Consider the following 20,130-nt stretch of genomic DNA (forward strand, 5'->3'; position numbering starts at 1 on the left):
AAATTATAAAATAAATATTTTTACAACAAGCATAAAGTTAAATATTTCGTGAGAAAATAAGTTCTTACAAAAACCATGGGTACCATAATTAAGAAAAGAGTGTAATAATAATTAAGAGTTAGATAATAAACTCCCTTTGTTGTTGTAGTTACTTCAGATCTGATCTGAAGGGGAATGTGATTGTAGGTTGGGCAATTCATGGTGTGAGAAAGATGGGGACTACGCCTGAGGTCAACGGGAATAATGTACCGGACGAAGAAACACTCGGCGGCTCAATTCATTTCGGCACGGCGGAGGCCGTCGAATACGTCCGTTCGCTCACCGACGTCGGCGCCATGACGCGCCTCCTCCATGAGTGCATCGCTCACCAGAGAGCCGTCGACGTCGAACTCGACGAGCTTCTCTCGCAGCGCACTGACCTCGACCGTCACCTCCTCCAGCTCCAGCGCTCCTCCGATGTCCTTGACATCGTCAACTCCGACGCAGACTACATGCTCTCTAACGTGGCTTCCACCTCCGACCTCGCTGACCAGGTCAGCAGCAAGGTCCGCGAGCTTGACCTGGCGCAGTCGCGCGTCCGCAACGCGCTCCTCCGCATCGACGCCATTGTGGAGCGCGCCAACTCCCTCGAAGGCGTCCACCGTGCCCTCGAGGCAGAGGACTATGAGTCTGCCTCCCGCTACGTCCAGACCTTCCTCCAAATTGACGCGCAGTACAAAGATTCCGGCTCCGATCAGCTTCAGAGGGATCGCTTGTTGGCAGCGAAGAAGCAGTTGGAGGGAATTGTAAGGAAGAAGCTCTCTGCCGCAGTGGATCAGCGCGACCACCCCGCCATTCTCAGGTTCAGTCACGGATCTATAAATTTTAAGTTGCGGGAACAACAGTATAGTAGATTGACTTTTTTTCCCACTATATCTTAAATTATGGGAGTAATGCATATACATATATATTACAGATATGAGCAAACTGTATATGCACAATTTTTTCGCTGTAATCCTGTCATCCAATTGCAAATTGTTATATTTGATGAGTTTGTCCACTTTCTCATTTGTTAATTTAATACTCATTCATACCATGACTTTTCTGTTTGTATAATAATGTGTACATATAGTTTTTGCAATGAGTGCATAGAAATTGAACTTGATATTATGTTAAGAAAAAAAACTTGTGCCACAATGCCTGAACCCTGATCCATCATTGCTCAGGTTCATTCGACTCTTCACCCCGTTGGGTGTGGAGGAGGAGGGATTGCAGTTGTATGTTGGGTACTTGAAGAAAGTGATTGCAATGAGATCAAGAATGGAGTTTGAGCAATTGGTGGAGACAATGGATCAGCGTAATGTCAATTTTGTTGGTTGTTTGACCAATTTGTTCAAGGACATTGTGTTGGCGATTGAGGAGAATAGTGAGATCTTGAGTGGTCTTTGTGGGGAGGATGGTATTGTATATGCCATCTGTGAGCTTCAGGAGGAGTGTGATTCTCGCGGTTCTGTGATTTTGAACAAGTATATGGAGTATAGGAAGTTGGCTAAGTTGTCCTCTGAGATAAATGCTCACAACACCAATTTGCTTGCTGTTGGAGGAGGTCCTGAGGGTCCTGACCCACGAGAGGTTGAGTTATATTTGGAGGAGATTCTCTCCCTTATGCAGCTTGGTGAAGATTACACTGAATTCATGATTTCAAAGATCAAAGGGCTTACTTCTGTTGACCCTGAGTTGCTTCCCCGTGCCACCAGAGCTTTTCGGAGTGGCAGTTTCAGCAAGGTTGCACAAGATTTAACTGGGTTTTATGTGATTTTGGAGGGATTTTTCATGTTGGAGAACGTCAGGAAAGCAATAAGGATTGATGAACACGTGCCTGACAGCCTTACCACTTCTATGGTGGATGATGTATTTTATGTATTGCAGAGTTGCCTGCGGAGGGCAATATCCACTTCCAATATCAGTTCTGTTGTTGCCGTTTTGAGTGGTGCCAGCAGTTTACTCGGTAATGAATATAATGAAGCCTTGCAGCAAAAAATAAGAGAGCCAAACCTTGGTGCAAAGTTGTTCTTTGGTGGCGTTGGTGTGCAAAAGACAGGGACAGAAATTGCAACAGCTTTGAATAATATGGATGTTAGCAGTGAGTATGTTCTGAAGCTAAAACATGAAATTGAAGAACAGTGTGCTGAGGTGAGTGTTGTATATTTTTAGTGCCTTACAATTGTATATCACTAATGAAATTCATTAAATTTTGAATTATGAGCAGTAAGTGTAGTTGGCACACCCTTGCCTTATGCATTGTTTGCCTGGGGTCCCATTATGAGGTAATTTTAGGTTCCTAGGTTAGGGATTATTCTTAAAATGTGTTTGTGCAGGATGTAGTTCTGAATTCCTATAACATGATTTAGAGTTTTATGTGATATTTACAAATCTTGGATAAAGTTATAAAGACGGTATAGGATAAACCAATTTCAAGATTGACATTTTTGCAACTTCAAAACCACAGATTGAGGATGTTTCTGTCCTTAGTGTTGATGAATACACAGTCTAATTTGTAGTAATCCTCTCAGTAACATAAATATTGAGACGATTGATTAAAAGAATGCACTTGAAGCATGATTTAGAAATTCAGAAATTGTAGCAGTGATTTTGCCCAATGAACTATGTACATCGGTTTCCCCTGAATGTTGTGATGAATACATGTTCAAATTTATAGCAACCCTTCTGTTAACATTAATACGGAGATGATTGATTAGAAAAGTGCAATCAAAGTATTGTTTAGAAATTCAAAAAAATTTGTATTGATGATTCACTTTATGAACTATTTTCCATTTTAAACTAGATGTTTCATCAGACGTGCGAGTTTGCTAATTGAATATTTCATATTTGTCTTTAGCTTTGTCAACTGTTCCTCCATTTTTAAACGAAAAGAATGTAGCTGGACCAGACTTACAGACTATTTATTTTTAAGAACTGTTTCTCAATTTATACAGCGCTATGTCAATTTGTCCTTTGTTGGTTTATAATGTATAGGACTTTCTTTATTTTATGTATATTTGCTTTGCCTATATAGCATACAAGTTTAAAGTTGCAGAACTAACGGACTGAATAACTTCATGCAGGTGTTTCCTGCACTAGCTGATCGAGAAAAGGTAAAATCTTGTTTGACTGAGTTGGCAGATAGCAGCAATGCTTTCAAGCAAGCTTTAACTGCTGGCATAGAACAACTTGTGTCAACCATTACACCTCGAATAAGACCAATATTAGACAGCGTTGGAACAATTAGCTATGAGCTTTCGGAGGCTGAGTATGCAAATAATGAGGTGAATGATCCATGGGTTCAGAGACTTCTCCATGCTGTTGAGACGAATGTGGCATGGTTGCAGCCACTTATGACAGCTAACAATTATGACACGTTTGTTCATTTGATTATTGACTTCATTGTGAAAAGGCTAGAAGTTATTATGATGCAAAAAAGATTTAGTCAGCTAGGCGGTCTTCAACTTGACCGAGATGCTAGAGCTTTGGTAAGTCACTTCAGTGTCATGACACAGAGAACTGTCAGAGACAAGTTTGCACGTCTTACTCAAATGGCAACAATTCTAAATTTAGAAAAGGTTTCTGAGATTCTAGATTTCTGGGGTGAGAACTCTGGACCTATGACCTGGAGATTAACTCCAGCAGAAGTTAGGCGTGTATTGGGTCTGCGGATTGATTTTAAACCAGAAGCAATAGCTGCTGTGAAGTTGTAATATCGGTTTATATGGTCTCTTCACATTCTTTTCTTTTTTTTCTACTTTAATTTTTCATCTGATAAGTATTACAGATTCATTCTTACTACTTTTGGAGTTTGGTAAGTTAACTTACAGTTTCGTTATACGACTCACATTGTTAGCTTCAATGGCAAAATAATAGGCACAGAGTATTCAGATTTGCCGCCCGAGAGGCCAAGATATTACTCGTATAGTGTAAAATGGTCTTTGTTCCTGAATATCCACTTTCCAATTTTGAATTTTTGAATATTTTTCTGTAAATCAATTTGAGACATAGTTCATGCGTGTTTAGTAAAGTTCATTAAATATTTAACTTCCAAATAACTTTTTCTTGCGTTTCGTTGCGGAATATACGAATGTTGCATTTATCTGAATAATTAATTGTTATTTAAATAATGATGCTGACAAAGTCCAAAGTATCATTTTACGCACTTCTGTAATCACATCATATATGCTACATATGTTAGACACCCCTGCAGATATCACAAATTAATACTCTAGTTTGGAATGTCATTACTTGTCAATCTATATTTTTATTTTTATTTTGAATTTATTATCCAAGTTTCCGATAAGGATAGTTTTCTAGCTTCTTTTTTTCCTGTCATATATATATATGAGTTAATTAATAATACTATGGTTAAATAATCACTACAAAACAGAGTCCACGACATAAACTACTTAAATATTAGTCATAGAATCCGTTCACATTATTCATGAAAGTTTTCAGCTAACCTTCAAAGTCAATGCAGCTAGCTCACCAGCTGGCATGAGTAAACAATCATAAGTGAAAAACAATGCTATCAACACTCACTTCAGTAGCTATAACCTAACACAAGAAACCAGATAAATGGTGGAAGAGGCAAACACTCAACTGAAGAAGTTTAATTTACAAATTGTAAAAAAATAAGTTTAATTTACAAATCTTATACTACTGAAAAACACATAATTCGTGTGTATCTTTGTTAACAATTATATCTTGTGTCTATATAACTCCTGGTAAATTATCTCATTGCATTAGGAAAGAACTTTAATAGTGAGAATCTTATTTTTTTAAAAATATAGTTAAATATGTTTTTAATCTTAAATTTTTTATACGATATTGAAATTTGTAACATCCCAAAAATACAGTCCAGAACTATATAATAGAATAATCACATTAATTAATAATTCAGATCAGTCTTTACACTAAGAAACGTACGATTATGGCCGAACGGCCTTACATAAAAGAGTTACACAATTTACTACACAGCTTAAGGAAATTTTAACCGAACGGTTTACAAAACTTATACCGAACGGTCAAAGTAATCAAAAGGGAAGGTGATCGAACGACCACCTTACTATACTAAAACTAAACTACTGACCGAACGTCCTATTGTTCGGCCTTCACTTCTACCTCTATCAAATTTTCTTCTTCCAGCACTTCTTCCAGCAGCTCGTCTCCTTCTGCTCACATCCACAAGGATGATCATTGCAATGACAAGGACGGACGTACAAAACAAGACAACACAGAAAAATACAGGGTAAGCTTATGTAATTTAATTCAAGTATAAACATACATTTTTCACATTCAAAACACATAAGATACATTTCAAGATATGTTTCAATCAAGTCCTATTACTAGACTGACTGTTTGGACTGTATGAAATCTATGTAGCTACGACGTTCGTGCACCCGAGTGATGTCGTAACTGGAATACTCTCATCAGCTGCCACCCGAGGTTAGTCCTATCTGTCCAAAGTACTCCTAAGGACTAGGACCTCCTGCCGTTCCCACACATGACCTACCCTCCTCTACGTGAGGACGAGTACTCACGGAACATCAGGATGAATCGCCAGCTAAGCATTACCACATTCATACTTTACAAATTTCAATATCGTCCATGAGTCGTTCCTCCCCGGAACGCTCGTTCACAATTCACAACATTTCAATCATATCATATCCTCTTCATCTTTCATTATCCATAATTTTAATTTCATCTTTGTCAGCAATTCGAAGAACATCAAATACCGAACGTTCAGTCCTCACTCAGAACGAGGATGAACACTAGGAAAGAGACAGAGAAGTCTTCCGTTTCAGAATAGAATAAAACCGAGAGGGTTACTGTCAGATTGAGAAAGAAACCGATTACCATTAGACATATCCCAAGAATGAACGTTACTTACAACATGAATCAGTTAAATGAACTGACTCTCTTGAGCTCAAATCAACACTTCAAAGAAGAGGTCAAGTACTAAGGCTTTAGGCAGGAACCAAATGAAGGTAGACACGTCAAGACGTTTACAGAACCATACTTAGAATAAGTCACATACGGAAATCAAATGTCAGTCAATGACCGAACATGATATAGGGAAATTCTACTGAGGTTGGACGGACGTCATTTTCATCAGAATAGATCATACTATATACGAGTACGAGCGCTTGGTATAAGACCGAGCACTACCCATTACGAGCGCTTGGTGTAAGACCGAGCACTACTAATTGATAATAGAAAGCTCGATAAATATAATAAGATATTATTGGAATAGTGTTTAAGAATAACTAATATATACAAATATATATATATATATATATATATATATATATATATATATATATGTTTACAACATTTGGTTTATCACCAAATACTCATATGCAACTACGCTTGTCCGAACGCTCAAGCACAGTATTATCACAAGAAGACGCTCGTCCTCAACTAGGATTCTTTCCAAATGAAGGAATTCAATTTTAAACAAGTTTACTAGAAGCACTGAACGGTCAAGGACCGTTCAATGACGAACGTACATTATCATAGAAAATTTCATATTCCGAATTCATTTATATTCAAACTCATTTCTCAACATATAACTTCATAATCGCATACATTCATATCATAGCACATTTCATATTCCTCATACATCAGAAACATAATAATCACCCTATATCATATAGACAAATATCACAACCATCATGCTTCACTACAACTCAACGAACATTCATGCAGCACAGAAAATAGACAAATTAAATTAAATAAGCTTCCCTTACCTTGGAGTGTGAACGAACGTTCTACAGACTGAAACTCAGTTCACCGAAATACGATTCCTTCTACCCTCAACGCTCAACGACTCTTCGAACCAAAATCAAACAATAGACCAAAATCGTTCAGAACAACACTCGGAACATCATGCAACCAGAACTTGGTTTGCATGTTCACAAAAACGAACAGCTAGGGACAAGAAACTTACCGGTTTCAGAACCCAGAATTGTTCAGTTTAAATTGAAGCTTGGGACGTCGGGAGTGCTCCTACGGGACCTGAACGGTGATCTGAAAAGAGGAAGGGTGAATTTCGGTAGAGAGAAGGGAGGACTTCTAGAGAGAAGGAGGAGAAAATGAGAATATCGGAGTATGGGAAGAAGGTTGCATGCAGAAGAGAGTGGGACGGAAGTTTTCAGAAAAAATCAGTTTTCTTCCCACGTCAAAACGAGCGTCTGCTCTTCTGCTGACACCTGCATCCCACTATCTGATTTCTGGATTTCTGATCCTCGTTGTTTGACACCTGGCGTCCGTGCAGAGGGATTTTGGGTGCGTTTTTAATGAGGTCTGACAAAATTCATCTTTATTTCAAATTTTAATATAATATCATCTCAAACTTTATAATTGAATAAATACAATTTTTCTAAGTTAACAATGTGAAATTTTTTTAATGTGTTAGACTGTATTTAACATTAACATTTGAACTAGTTACATAATACTATGTTTATACATAAAAAGAAGTTCACATTATTAGGTTAAAAGGATTTTACATTGAAAAAAATGTATCAAAATTTAGAACAACAATGAATTTAAATTTTACTTTGAAGTTTAAATTTGAAGTTAAAAAAATATTAAGATGTCACTAGAAAGTCACAAAAAGGTGACAATAATGAAGGAATGCATATTTATCCGTTCTAGCATTAGCCACACTTTTGAAATGCTTTACAAAGTTTAAAGTGTATAGGTTGCATAAAAACTAAAAGAAAAACACACAAGAAAGGTGATTGGCACTGCTAGCCTCTCTTTAAAGAATCATGACGAAGTTTATATGTGAAGAATTTGTTGTAATTCAAATTTTAAAATCCTAAATACAAATTGAAAATTTTTTAAAATTGAGATCGTAGTTAAGTTTAAAGGATATAAAATCACAAGTATTTTAGTAAATTTAAATTTTAGTGAACCATATTACTTATTTAGGTAATTTCATGTCATAAAATTTAAAAATAATTTACTACAGTGCAAAAATCTCTAATAAAAATTCAATCCAATATCCAACATTAGAGTAAATTAGATTATATCAACCATCAACCAAACTCAATCATATGAAACTGAGTTCAGGATAAATCATGAGTATACCAAGAGGAGGACACCGCGTGGATATGGAATTCATGCTCCACTAGAAGATACTCATTGAAAAAATTATAGGAATCCATTAGAATAGTAGATGGCTGGTATAATTGCAACAACTGACAAATAAAAAATGATTGGAAAATGTCATTGTTGACACTAGTTCTGAGAATACTAACAAATATAAGGAAAGAAAAAACAAAACTTCAACCAAAAGAATAATCCTCTATATTTTATGGAGGGCATTTTGCCGGTAATGTTTGATTTCTAGAAACTATTAGAATAAGAACATGAATCTAAAACTGAAAACTCCAAGCAGATACATGTCAGACTTGAAAAACATTAGACATGAGCAGTGCCTTCAGTGAATTTTGGGTCCTCGCATCTGTACTTGCCATCAGGTCCAATTCCAAAACCTTTGGGATCAGCAAAGACATTCTCCAGAAGCTGGCTGCGTTGTGGAAGAGGGCTCTCATCTGCAAACTCAACTGCATCCTCAAGAACCTCATCAATCTTCTTCTCTATGGCCTTCAACTCTTGTTCATTGGCTAATTTGTTCTCGAACATGTATTTCTTCAACGCAGAGATGGGATCCCTATCAGCATAATGTGCCTTCTCAGCTGACAAAGCACATACAGATGATGGTGAACAATTACCGTGAACTTGGCAGACACAACACAAATAGAAGACAGAAAACTACGGAAAGATGTGACTCATTTTGATCATGGCATGAATATCCTGACTTGTTGAAATTAGTAAAACGGTAATATTATTACCCTCAAGAATGAAAACAACAATAAAACCTTATCCCACTAGTTAGGTTGGTTACATGGATCACGTGACACTATTGCTGTAACAAAAACATAGTTAACCCTATTTCAAATTCAATCTATCAAGTGTTTCATCTTTACACCATTAACACATTTAGAGTGCACAACGAAAAGTTCAATTTCTTTAACATAGAAGTTTCACAGTGATCCAAATCCATGATCTTAATCTTAATATCAATTGCATGCCCCACATCTAACATCAAGAGAAAATTGCTCCTAAAACTAAACTACAGAGATAATGTACAGAAACCATACGGCAGAATAAATGTACAAGTAGTATGCAATACCACTGAAGATACCAACAAAAGTGCAAAGGAAATGCTACATAACTCACTAAAAAATTAACAGCATATTTGAAGTAAATTCTAAGAGAAGAAAGCATAACATAAACCTCACCAGGGTCACGAAGTTCATCAGGATCGGCCAATGAATGTCCTCTAAATCTATAGGTCTCACATTCTACTAAAGTTGGTCCCTCTCCTCGTCTGGCTCTTTCAATAGCTTCCTTTGCCACCTCCCTGACCTTCAAAACGTCCATCCCATCAACATGAACCCCAGGCATTCCAAATGCCGGCCCTTTCTTCCATATTTGAGGATCTGAAGTTGACCTGAGATGTGACATCCCAATAGCCCACAGATTATTTTCCACCACAAACACAATAGGCAATTTCCATAAAGCTGCCATGTTTAGGCATTCGTAGAACTGTCCATTGTTACATGTTCCATCTCCAAAAAATGCCAATGTCACGTGATCACAATCTGCCTCTTTCAGAACCTCCCTTCTATACTTGCTGGAAAATGCTGCCCCAGTGGCAATAGGGATTCCTTCAGCAATGAAAGCAAACCCCCCAATCACATTATGTTCCTTTGAGAACATATGCATAGATCCACCTTGACCACGGGAGCATCCCGTGGCCTTCCCAAAGAGCTCACTCATTACAGCACGTGCCGGGACCCCCTTACTCAATGAATGAACATGGTCCCGGTACGTACTCACCACCGAGTCTTCTTTCTTGAGAAGCTTGATGAAGCCAGTTGACACAGCTTCTTGGCCATTGTACAAGTGAACAAAGCCAAACATTTTGCCTCTATAATACATCTGGGCACACATGTCTTCAAAGAACCTGCCTAATATCATGTCTTCGTAGAGCAACAAGCCCTCCTCTTTCGTAATAAGCTGCACACACAAATACAAACAAGAAAAATAATCTCAAACACTCGTTTCCAAATAACAAAAAACATATTTTCCAGAATCTGAAGCTAATAGGATATAGCTGGCAAAAAAAGATCTCTTCTTTCCTTACAGTTAATACAAAACCTATACCATCAAATTGGGAAATATCTACAATATTTTAAATAAAATATTGAACCACGAAACTTATAAAACAAGAGTTTAATCTCTACGTACCATAAGTGTAACACTCTTTATACATGTCATCAAATCAAAACTCTTCCATAACTTTCAAGGTAAGTATTGTAACAATTTCCAATTGATAGACAGAGCAAAAACTCTCTATACGGTTCGTGATTACACTATTTACACAAACAAATTGGGTAGGTTGAAATAAGTGGCAAGATGATTTTTTTATTTAATTTTCAGAAACCCATTATGCAGGATGCAGAACAAATTAAAATCTCTTCTACCCAAAGGAGTGGATTATTGATATTTGATACGAAAAACAAAACGGTAAAAGGGTTACCAGATTTGTGGCTGATTTGAGGTTCTTGTTCTTGACAGCATCGGAGACAGAGACAACAGTGGAATTAGAGCGAGCATTGAGCTTAATGGGGGCGATGAAACGAAGCTTCTGAGTGGATCCAAGGAAGGGAGTGGACGTGTTGAAAGACATGGGGCTGCCATTGGATCTGTGATGGAGAGGAAGAGGGTGCGCAAACTTGGGAGCGGAGAGAGACATTGTTAATATTATGGTATGGCGAGATGCGAATGAGAAAAAGAAAGAGGTTAATGTGTTTGAGGAAATGCAAAAGAGAGAAGAGAAAAATGCATGAAAGCCGAAATAATCAAAACACAAATTCAGAACACATTACACATTCAATCACACATCACGGAGAGGAGACAAAGAAGCCACCAAAACGCAACCAACTTTTCCTACTAATACTTATTCTTCTTCTTTTCTCTTATTCAAATTATCGTTCAACTAATTCAATTGACACATCATTTTTTTCTCAGTTTGCTCCTACAAAATCGCCCCTAATAAACCATTCATTATCAACGTTATGTGTATGGTGGAGACAAGAATTTTCTCTTCAACACATAACCAAGGTTCAATTTTCACCTGAGTTTGAATATTTTCTCACCTAGGCAAATAAATCGTAATCATGAGGTCATAATTAAAAGGCTTTCAAAATTATATCTCATGTTAAGCAATAACCTAATATTGAATTATGGTGAACTTTAAAGTTAAAATATCATAATAATAAGTTTCTCCCAGTATAACAAGAAGGGTCCATAGCTCAGTGGTAGAGCATTTGACTGCAGATCAAGAGGTCACCGGTTCGAATCCAGTTGGGCCCTATATGTTTTTCTTTTGTTTTTAACTTTACTATATATATAAAATTAATGTCCGATGTCAGAAATAAGATAAAATAGGGAAATCAAATCAAATCAAATTGCAATGTGTCCAAAGAAAAAATATACAAATAATTATCTTCTATGTATCATTTATAATTTTGTAAATAATTATAAAATCTTAATTGAAATTTTAATCAATAAAATGGTTAAATAATATGAAAAAAATAATAATAATTAAACCACACAAAAAAGTGAAAAGAGGGCTATTAGTGTAAAAAAAGTTACTCATTTAGAAAGATTGGAAGTGGGTAGGTCACTTAGAAACATCTAAACATATTGATAGCATACTTTTAGCATATAATAGGTTTCTGAAAAAGAAAATTTGGAGTCTAAATCGTATTATCTTTTTTTTTAGCTCAGTGAAGGACCCTTGTAAAGTGCAAATTTTAAATGAAACATTAAACATCAAATTAGTTCCTTAATCTTAGAAGATATTTCCCTAATCAGAAAACATTGTTGAAGTTGTATATATTGGACCTATTTAAAGCATACTCAAAATATATGATCACTTAGCTATCTCATGTCTGATTTTTAATTTCGACAAAGTTGTAATCTTTTGAGAAAATAAGCATAGTACAAATATTTAGTAGTAAAACAATATGGGCTAAGGAAAATTTTGTAATTTAAAAATTGGACAAAATATTAAATGTAACTTATTTATACACATTTCCGTATAAAAAAACACTAAAGTTCAAAAGACACTGATATAAGATTGTTTATACCAATTAACTTAAGTATAAATTTATTTTAACTTTAAAAATTTGTTTATCTCAACTTACTCTCTATAAATATTTATTATAATGTTTATCCAAATAAAATTAAACCAATATATTTTATAAAATTTAAACTTATGAAACTTAAATAAAATTAAATTAAATTTTTCTTATTTTACATACAAGACATTATCGCTAAGTGTCATCAATCTTGCACTCATAGATACACATACTGGTATAAATTATTACATAAAATTAATGATAACTTGAATGATCATGAGCAAAATAAAGACTTCCATATGTCTAATTATTTTTAAAATTAGTTATTAAGAAATAAAGAAATTAGTATATATTTTTTTAATAACTATTTTACATCCTTTTTGTTTGGTAATTGTTTATGAACGAATGGATAGAATATTTATTTAAAGTATTTTTTCTTATATTTTTTTTTTATATTTCAATCAAAGTGTATGCGGTTAAACATACTTTGAAGTTTAAGTTAATTTAGGTTTGATTAGTCACATAATCAATGTTGTAATAAATGTATCATAAAAGTTTCAATAATCATACCTTTGATTTGTATTTATAGGTTTTTTCATGAACTTTTGATTAGGGTCAGTCTAATCACAATCCAATTATGTTAAATCTGATTACTTATATGTTTAGATTAGTTGATTCTGATCAGTTTCCTCTCAGCTCGATGTCCTAAGCGGTCAATATGAATTCAAGGAACTTTCCTGCCCAAACGTCGAACACACACTTCATTGGATTAAGGTGCATGTTGTATCTTTGAATATGATAAAAAAAAAATTATACCAGTTCCTTTACATGGTCATTGATCATTGGGATTTTACCATTATGTCGTCAATGTACACCTCCATACCTTTTCTACTTATCTGGTCTTCGAAGACCTTGTCCATGACACGTTGGTAAGTGACCCCTGCATTCTTCAGACAAAACGACATCACCTCATAGTAGTAATTGGCCCGCTCGATGATGAACGTCGTTTTCTCTTTGTTCGGATTGAATATTGGGATTTGGTTGTATCCCGAATAAACGTCCAAAAAGTTTAACACTCAGTGACCTAAGACTCCATCCACTAGTTGATTGATACTAGGTAAATAGTATGCGTCCTTAGGACATGCTTTGTTCAAGTTAGTGAAATCGACGTACACCTGTTATTGATCGTTTGATTTCTTCACAAGGACCACATTGGAAAGCCATATAGTGTACTTTACCTCCTGGATGAATCTAACCTCATGCAACTTCTCGACCTCGGCCTATGCAACTTCTTGATTCATGAAGATCCGAATGGGCTCGTCTAGGCACATAGAACCCATATTGACATTCCCAATTTATTGAGCAAAATAATATATATAATCCCTGCAACAAAGGCAAAAGGTCAGTTGTGTTAAACATCACAACAAAGTAGTGATGGTCCTTGCTCGCGATAAAGCTACTGGCTTGGATTGTGGAGTCCAATCCTCTTGAGGTTGCTTAGCTAGTCTTTGGAGAGTCGTAATCAATGGCACAAGATTGTTACCACCCTTCTCTTGTTGAATGATGTCATTCTCATCTCTTAATACTCTTATTTCCTCTTCATATTTCCTCTGCGTCTCATCTATCTGCCTTTGCATCCTCATCACAATCTCCATCGGGTCTTTCTCTTGCGTTTGGTTGCTTGTCATAATTCTTGTAGTCATCATGTAGACTTAAAAATTTTTACTTGATCCTACCATAAGGTTTCAGACATACCTATAGGATCAATGTTCACAAGTGATCTTCACTTTAATACTTAAGTTAATTTATATTCAATCAATCAAATAATTAATATTAAAACAAATGTTGTAAAAACTTTAATAATCATATCTTTAACTTATATCATTCGAAGATGTGGAGTAATTTGATCTCTAGTCACGATTAAAATATCCAACCATTAAGTTATAAAAAGAATTGAGTGAAAACTGTCTTGAACCTACGTCACCATTAAAACCAACAAACCTTGATGTTTTTTTTACAACAAGAAAACACTGCTATCGACTTCAAAATCTTTTTCTTGCTTATAAAGTACTGAAAGTTATTTTGAATAAATATATATTGTGATAATGACAAATATTAAAAAAAAACTATATACAAATATTATCAAACATTGAGTCTAAAAAGTATTTCAACAAAAGATTTGTTTTAAAATAATCATTTTACGTTCAAAAAACAACTCAAACCAAATAGATTTACTTGTGTCGCATGGTTTGAATTACATTTATTGTTTTCTTTACCGAAGAAGAACCAACATTACACATTTAATATACCTTAATTCTAGTAGGAGAGTGGTTTTAATATTCCTAATTATCGTAAACAGAAAATTACGTACTTATAATTATCAGAAGATTATAAATATAAACCAGTTTATTTAAATAAATAAATTACCAAAGAAAATATGTTTCGCGATATAAAAATATCTGCTTATATTAATAAAATACAAATTAACAACATGAAATTACTTTAATAAATCCATCAATTTCTTTAATATAAGAAGACATTTTTATATCACGAAACATATTTCCTTTGGTAATTTATTTATTTAAATAAACTGGTTTATATTTATAATCAATTTCTTTAATGTACTTCCATCGTAATTAATATTCCCAATAACTAATATAAGAGTGAGATAATCAGAAAAGAAAAAACAGCTACGAAAACTTCCTTAATTAAGGTAAACATGGGACTTATGAATTTCATTGTAGAATCAAGCATCTTACTTCCATCCTCATTTGATCATCCTTTAAAATTTGAAAGCTGTGAAAATTTTTTCATTTCCAATAAACCTAGACATTCTTGTTCGCTCCCGATTTTAGCGATTGTATCTTTCTAAACTTTGGTGCAAACATAAAAAACCCAAAAGCTGAATCTCATGCTAAAGCCTTTGTAACAGGCAATCAAGTAGTTTAATAAAAAAAAATTCTTCCGCAGATCTTCACTAAAACAGATCCAATACACGATCCAAGACAAAGATCGTTGGTTTAATATGGTGCTGTTTGGGACATCAGAACTACATTTTAGTTCAACAAACTTGAACCAAAACAACAGAAAACAAATCCAATATGGAAAATATGGGGTCAGAGACAAAAACAAAGTGGGACAAGACAACAGTGGAGGCAGAAAAAAAAACGTCACGGTAAACATTTCTCCGATCAGAATTCTCAAATGAACATAAAACTCCATTCCTTAGTTCGTAGTACTACAAAATCAAGTCGTATACATAAATAATTAGCACAAAAAAGAAAACCAAAAATATATGTAACATCAACTACCAGTTAAAGAACCACAAAAATTGACACGATGATAGTGAAAAAGTCCCTAATCGAACAAGCCGAATCCCATATCATCGTCACTCTCTTCTTCAGGTTCTTCCTGTAAAAATGTAAAAGATACAAATTAGACGATAAAAAAAAGGAGATCAAACAAAAATTGCGGCATGAACCGGTTCAAGAGAGTTACCTTCTTTTTCTCCTCAGCGGCAGGGGCGGCCGCAGCTGCACCTCCACCTGCGGCAGCAACTGGGGCAGCTGCAACAGCGGCTGGTGCCCCACCGCCTGCAGCATTTGCAATCAAATCGCCAAGATTTTTCTTCTCGGCAAGTTTAGCAAACAAGGTAGGCCAGTAAGATTCGACTTGAACCTTGGCAGTTTTCAACAAAGTGGTGATTTTGTCGGCCTATTTACGATTTAAGGAACAACATCACATCCAAGCAAATTCATTTGCTATTAAACGAAAAAACCCACTATTTATCTCTAAACAAAAGTACGAAATAGATTAAACCCAGTTATCCAAATAATCACCATTATTAAATTAAAACAAAATAACGTTAACATGTTCCCCTTAACCCCTTTCCTCCTTCAAAAAACTTTTGTTCACGATTGCCCAAGTACTTAAATTGATTCGATATCCAAGCCAACAAGAGAGAAAAATTATTCTGCAACATAACATATTCCATCGCCACTTCCCTCCGTGTTTAAATTGTTTCTACATGAATTCCTACTGTAAAACACGGCTTAAATTAAATCTACAGTACTCAACAAAAGTACGTTAACAGAATCATGATAGGAACCCTAAACCTTCTTCCGAAAAATAACTTCTGTTTTGTTTTAATCCCAATTACTCAATCCATCAATAAAAAATAAGTACAATAAGTAAAATAAATAGCTTCATATTTACTAACAATTCATCAACGGTAAACCTATGAGAACACAAAAGGATACAGTGACGGCGATTCCTTCATCGTGAAGGATGATAGATGCGTATGAGCAAGCAGTTTCGCCGACAGACATTTTCACACTGCAACACAGACAATTGTACAAAAGAAAACAAATCAAAACAACATAGTCACATATGACAAAGGCGAAACATTGAAACAAAATCGTCAAAAGTAAAACTGCAAACTTGTACCTTCAAAGATAACAGATCAGAAACAACAAGTTTGCTTCCCTGCTGCAGCCGCTATTGAAATACGATTGCAGATTCTAGGTTTAAAAGTTCATAAACCAGTTCATGGGCCTATTGATTTCTAGCCCATTTATTAACCATTGGCCCAATTTCATTTTCTTCGTTACGTTATTGCTCCCTCCACCACCATTCCTTGTTGTCTCCACCTCCCCAATTATTTATCTTATTTTTAAAACTATCCTTTTATTTTAACTTTTTAAACTTTTACCTTTTGAGATTTTTAACATATTTTAAAACCCTAATTTACCTCTTACTTTCACTCTCACGGGGTGCACCTCACCCACTCATCTTCGTTCAAGATTTTATTCTTCCTTTTCTTTCTTTTTCTTTCAACCTTCTCTTCCTCATTTCCCTTTTTCTTTGCTTTCTTCCATCATTGGTGTCAATTCCTGTGTGGAGAAGCATAGAGGAGAAGCGTAGATCTAGTAGTGGATTTGGTTTTTCACCTCCATTGCAGGTTAGTTTAAATTTGTATATCTGTTTATCATCTGCTCAGAGCCGCGAAGGCCAAAATGGATGTGGGATATTCGGTTGACCTTAAACGGATGTTGACATCCGCTAAAGGATGACATCCGTTTAAAGTTTAAATCTTTATTTTAGGATTTATTTGATTACGCACCTGGATGAAGCACCACTGCAACCTTTGAGCACCACCACACCACCAAGAAGAGATTGTGTGTTTGCCACTGCAAGTACGATACCAGGTATATGTCAGTGGATAAAAATTTAAAATATTAATCCTAAAAATAAAATTTTACTGAAAGACAAAACAGTAATGGAGAGGTAGAAGAAGTAAGGGGTGGTGGTGTAGGGAGCAACACCCTTCATTTTTTTATTCTTTTCTGTTTTGGCTCATTTTTTGGTGCAACGTATGATGTCTAATCTAAGGATTATAATTTGTGGTAGTCATATATACACCATCTCAAATTATAAATTTACATCTCACTATCATTGTTACATATTACTTTTGAATTAATAAACGTACATATAATTAATGAACTTTTGTCACAATAGAGGGCTTCTTATCATTATTAATTTTACCTTACCTTATATAAAAAAAATCACTACTATATTGTAGTAAATAAAATAATATAAATAAGATTATATTTTTTATCTACGCCTTATAAATTTATTTACATAATCTATATGTTTATTAATATTTTTGGAAAAGAATAGCACGTCATCTAAATATACTATCTATATAAAAATTAATGTAAGAAGCTTAATTTACAATCCTCAGTTCAGTGTGCATGTGTTCACCAAAAAAAAACAAAGATAAAACAGTGGGAGAGGCACTCTTTCCATGAAGCCATCATGGTGTCCATTGACGATCATCTGCTAAACCTGGACGCCATGCCTCTTATCCTCCTTCCTACCATTCTCCATCATAGTCTTCCACCTCCTTTTCAGACATTGTTCCCTCTTTAAACGCTTTCGTTTTCACTCATTCTTTACATTACTAATTATCAATTTTCTTTCCAAACATCACTGCTTAAATGCCTTTCTTCTTAATTTATATTCTTAATCCAGTGTTACTGTACTGATGATTAACTAAAATTACAATAATGATCCAATCTTGCTTTGCTCATGATACAAACTAAGTGGGTCCGCGCATGTTAGAAAGATACCCCGAAAGGTTCGGAAAGAAAGAAGAAAAGAATTAGATGCTTTATGTGTCGGGTAGTTAATAGTTATCTTCCCATAAAAACATAATCAAGAAAAACCTCGTCAGTTAATCCATCAATGGGGAACTGTGCGTTCAGAGGAATCACCAAAGCTGAAGGTGCTTGGGAAAAGGATAAGATGGTGAAGGTCATCACCCCAAACGGAGGCATCATGGAGCTCTACACCCCCATAACCGCCGACTGCATAACCAACGAGTTTTCCGGCCACGGAATATTCCAAAGCCGCCGCGAATTGTTCTCGGAGCCGCTCCACCGTGATGATGAGCTTCATGCCGGGGAGCTCTACTACCTTCTCCCTCTCGACCCTTCTTGCAGGTTGTCATCCACCAAGAACATCGCCAGACAACTTTCCAACAACGCCGCCGCCAGTGCGACCTTAACGCCATACAGAATGTGTACCTATGATAACAACAGCAGTAGGATGTGGTCGGAAACCGGTGAAGTGTTTCCGAGGAAAGGAGTGTGGAAGGTGAAATTGGCAATAAGCCCGGAACAGCTAGCGGAGATATTGTCGCAGGAGTCACAGACGGAGGCGTTCGTGGAGAGCTTGAGGACCGTGGCAAAGTGCGGCAATGGGGTGCTGTCGGCGCCGAATTCTGATCACTCAACTGCCTGTGACTGAAAATCAAGGTTTAGAGATGCTTAAAAGTGTGCTCTTTTGTTGTTTATTTGATTTTCACAATTAATTAATAGGGTTAATCTTCAGTCTTTCACATGTTTCTTTTTTATTAAGATCATGATTACACACTATTATTCAGATTAATGAGCATGTAATATAAAGTTTAAGTCTGATGGCCATATATAGAATAATTTTGAAGATCATGGTTTTTAGGATTTTTAAAATAATTACTGTAAATCTAAAAGACTATTAGAGGCATATCGATAGAAGGAAAATATTTGAAAGATGAAATTATATACCAATACATTGGTTTTAGGCTTATCAACAAAAGGATATTTATTATGTTTATACATGGAAAAATAATGAGAAAAAGGATATTTCAAAGCGATTTCGATGGGATTGTGAAACCTAAAGAAGAAAGGAGTTAGAGAGGGAGAAGAGAGTTTGAACTCGTACGTGGTTGCTTGTGTTAACCTTGATTTATATCACATTGTCTCTATTTAAAAAATAAAGGAACTTAATTGAGTCCAAAAAATAATATGTGGACCAAATTAATAATTAAACCTTCTATTATACTTATATATGTGGTCACTTTCACACGACATTATTCAATTTAAAAGAATGGACCATATTTAATCAATTTAACATGTAATGGAATTTGATTAAACATTTGTGGTGGAACGTTTGAGCTGGAGATCGAGTTTTATGATGAAAAGGCTAAGATGGTGTTGGATCCGTGGTGGAAGGATTGAGTTGGAGTTAGAAATCCATGGTGAAAGGATCGAACTAAAGTTTGAGATTTGTGGTGAAAATATCAAGTTGGAATTGGAGATCTGTAGTCGAAAGATTAAGCTGGAGCTGGAGATCTGTAATGAAAAAGTTGAACTGAAGCGACAAATTTGGGTTTTTGCACGAAAGTAGGCAAATATGCCCTATTTATTACTAAAATGGGCAAATTTTGACCCAAAGTGAAGTCGTGGGGGGCCAAAACGACTTCAATTGAAGAAGTCGTGCCCCCCCTGCACGACTTCACACTGTTCATATGTACAGTGTTGAAGTCGTACACCCCAAAAAC

At 35.4% G+C, this 20,130-nt stretch overlaps 4 protein-coding genes and 1 non-coding gene across 5 annotated transcripts; 3 read left to right on the forward strand and 2 right to left on the reverse strand.

Annotated features, from left to right (window-relative positions):
- Window positions 1-43: 43 nt before the first annotated feature.
- LOC108322286 (conserved oligomeric Golgi complex subunit 4) lies at window positions 44-3,864 on the forward strand. Its single transcript, XM_017554310.2, has 3 exons — window positions 44-841; window positions 1,206-2,172; window positions 3,105-3,864. Exons 1-3 carry the CDS (start codon window positions 213-215, stop codon window positions 3,732-3,734), a joined length of 2,226 nt encoding a protein of 741 aa, XP_017409799.1. The 5' UTR covers window positions 44-212; the 3' UTR covers window positions 3,735-3,864.
- A 4,312-nt stretch (window positions 3,865-8,176) lies between these two features.
- Window positions 8,177-11,235, reverse strand: LOC108322250 (pyruvate dehydrogenase E1 component subunit alpha-3, chloroplastic). Its single transcript, XM_017554274.2, has 3 exons — window positions 10,643-11,235; window positions 9,339-10,119; window positions 8,177-8,732 (listed from the first exon to the last, which is right to left on the reverse strand). The coding sequence occupies exons 1-3, from the start codon at window positions 10,856-10,858 to the stop codon at window positions 8,455-8,457; spliced, it is 1,275 nt and encodes a 424-aa protein (XP_017409763.1). The 5' UTR covers window positions 10,859-11,235; the 3' UTR covers window positions 8,177-8,454.
- A 171-nt stretch (window positions 11,236-11,406) lies between these two features.
- TRNAC-GCA (transfer RNA cysteine (anticodon GCA)) lies at window positions 11,407-11,478 on the forward strand. The gene has a single exon. It is a non-coding gene; the product is annotated as a tRNA-Cys (tRNA).
- A 3,924-nt stretch (window positions 11,479-15,402) lies between these two features.
- On the reverse strand, window positions 15,403-16,820 carry LOC108322259 (60S acidic ribosomal protein P1-3). The gene is made up of 4 exons (XM_017554282.2): window positions 16,695-16,820; window positions 16,508-16,583; window positions 15,747-15,962; window positions 15,403-15,659 (listed from the first exon to the last, which is right to left on the reverse strand). Exons 2-4 carry the CDS (start codon window positions 16,574-16,576, stop codon window positions 15,606-15,608), a joined length of 339 nt encoding a protein of 112 aa, XP_017409771.1. The 5' UTR covers window positions 16,577-16,583; window positions 16,695-16,820; the 3' UTR covers window positions 15,403-15,605.
- A 1,628-nt stretch (window positions 16,821-18,448) lies between these two features.
- On the forward strand, window positions 18,449-19,255 carry LOC108322285 (uncharacterized). Its single transcript, XM_017554309.2, has one exon. The coding sequence runs from the start codon at window positions 18,495-18,497 to the stop codon at window positions 19,056-19,058; it is 564 nt and encodes a 187-aa protein (XP_017409798.1). The 5' UTR covers window positions 18,449-18,494; the 3' UTR covers window positions 19,059-19,255.
- Window positions 19,256-20,130: the final 875 nt, after the last annotated feature.

The sequence above is a fragment of the Vigna angularis genome, chromosome 4 (genome assembly GCF_016808095.1).
Source record: "Vigna angularis cultivar LongXiaoDou No.4 chromosome 4, ASM1680809v1, whole genome shotgun sequence".
Lineage (NCBI taxonomy): Eukaryota > Viridiplantae > Streptophyta > Magnoliopsida > Fabales > Fabaceae > Vigna > Vigna angularis.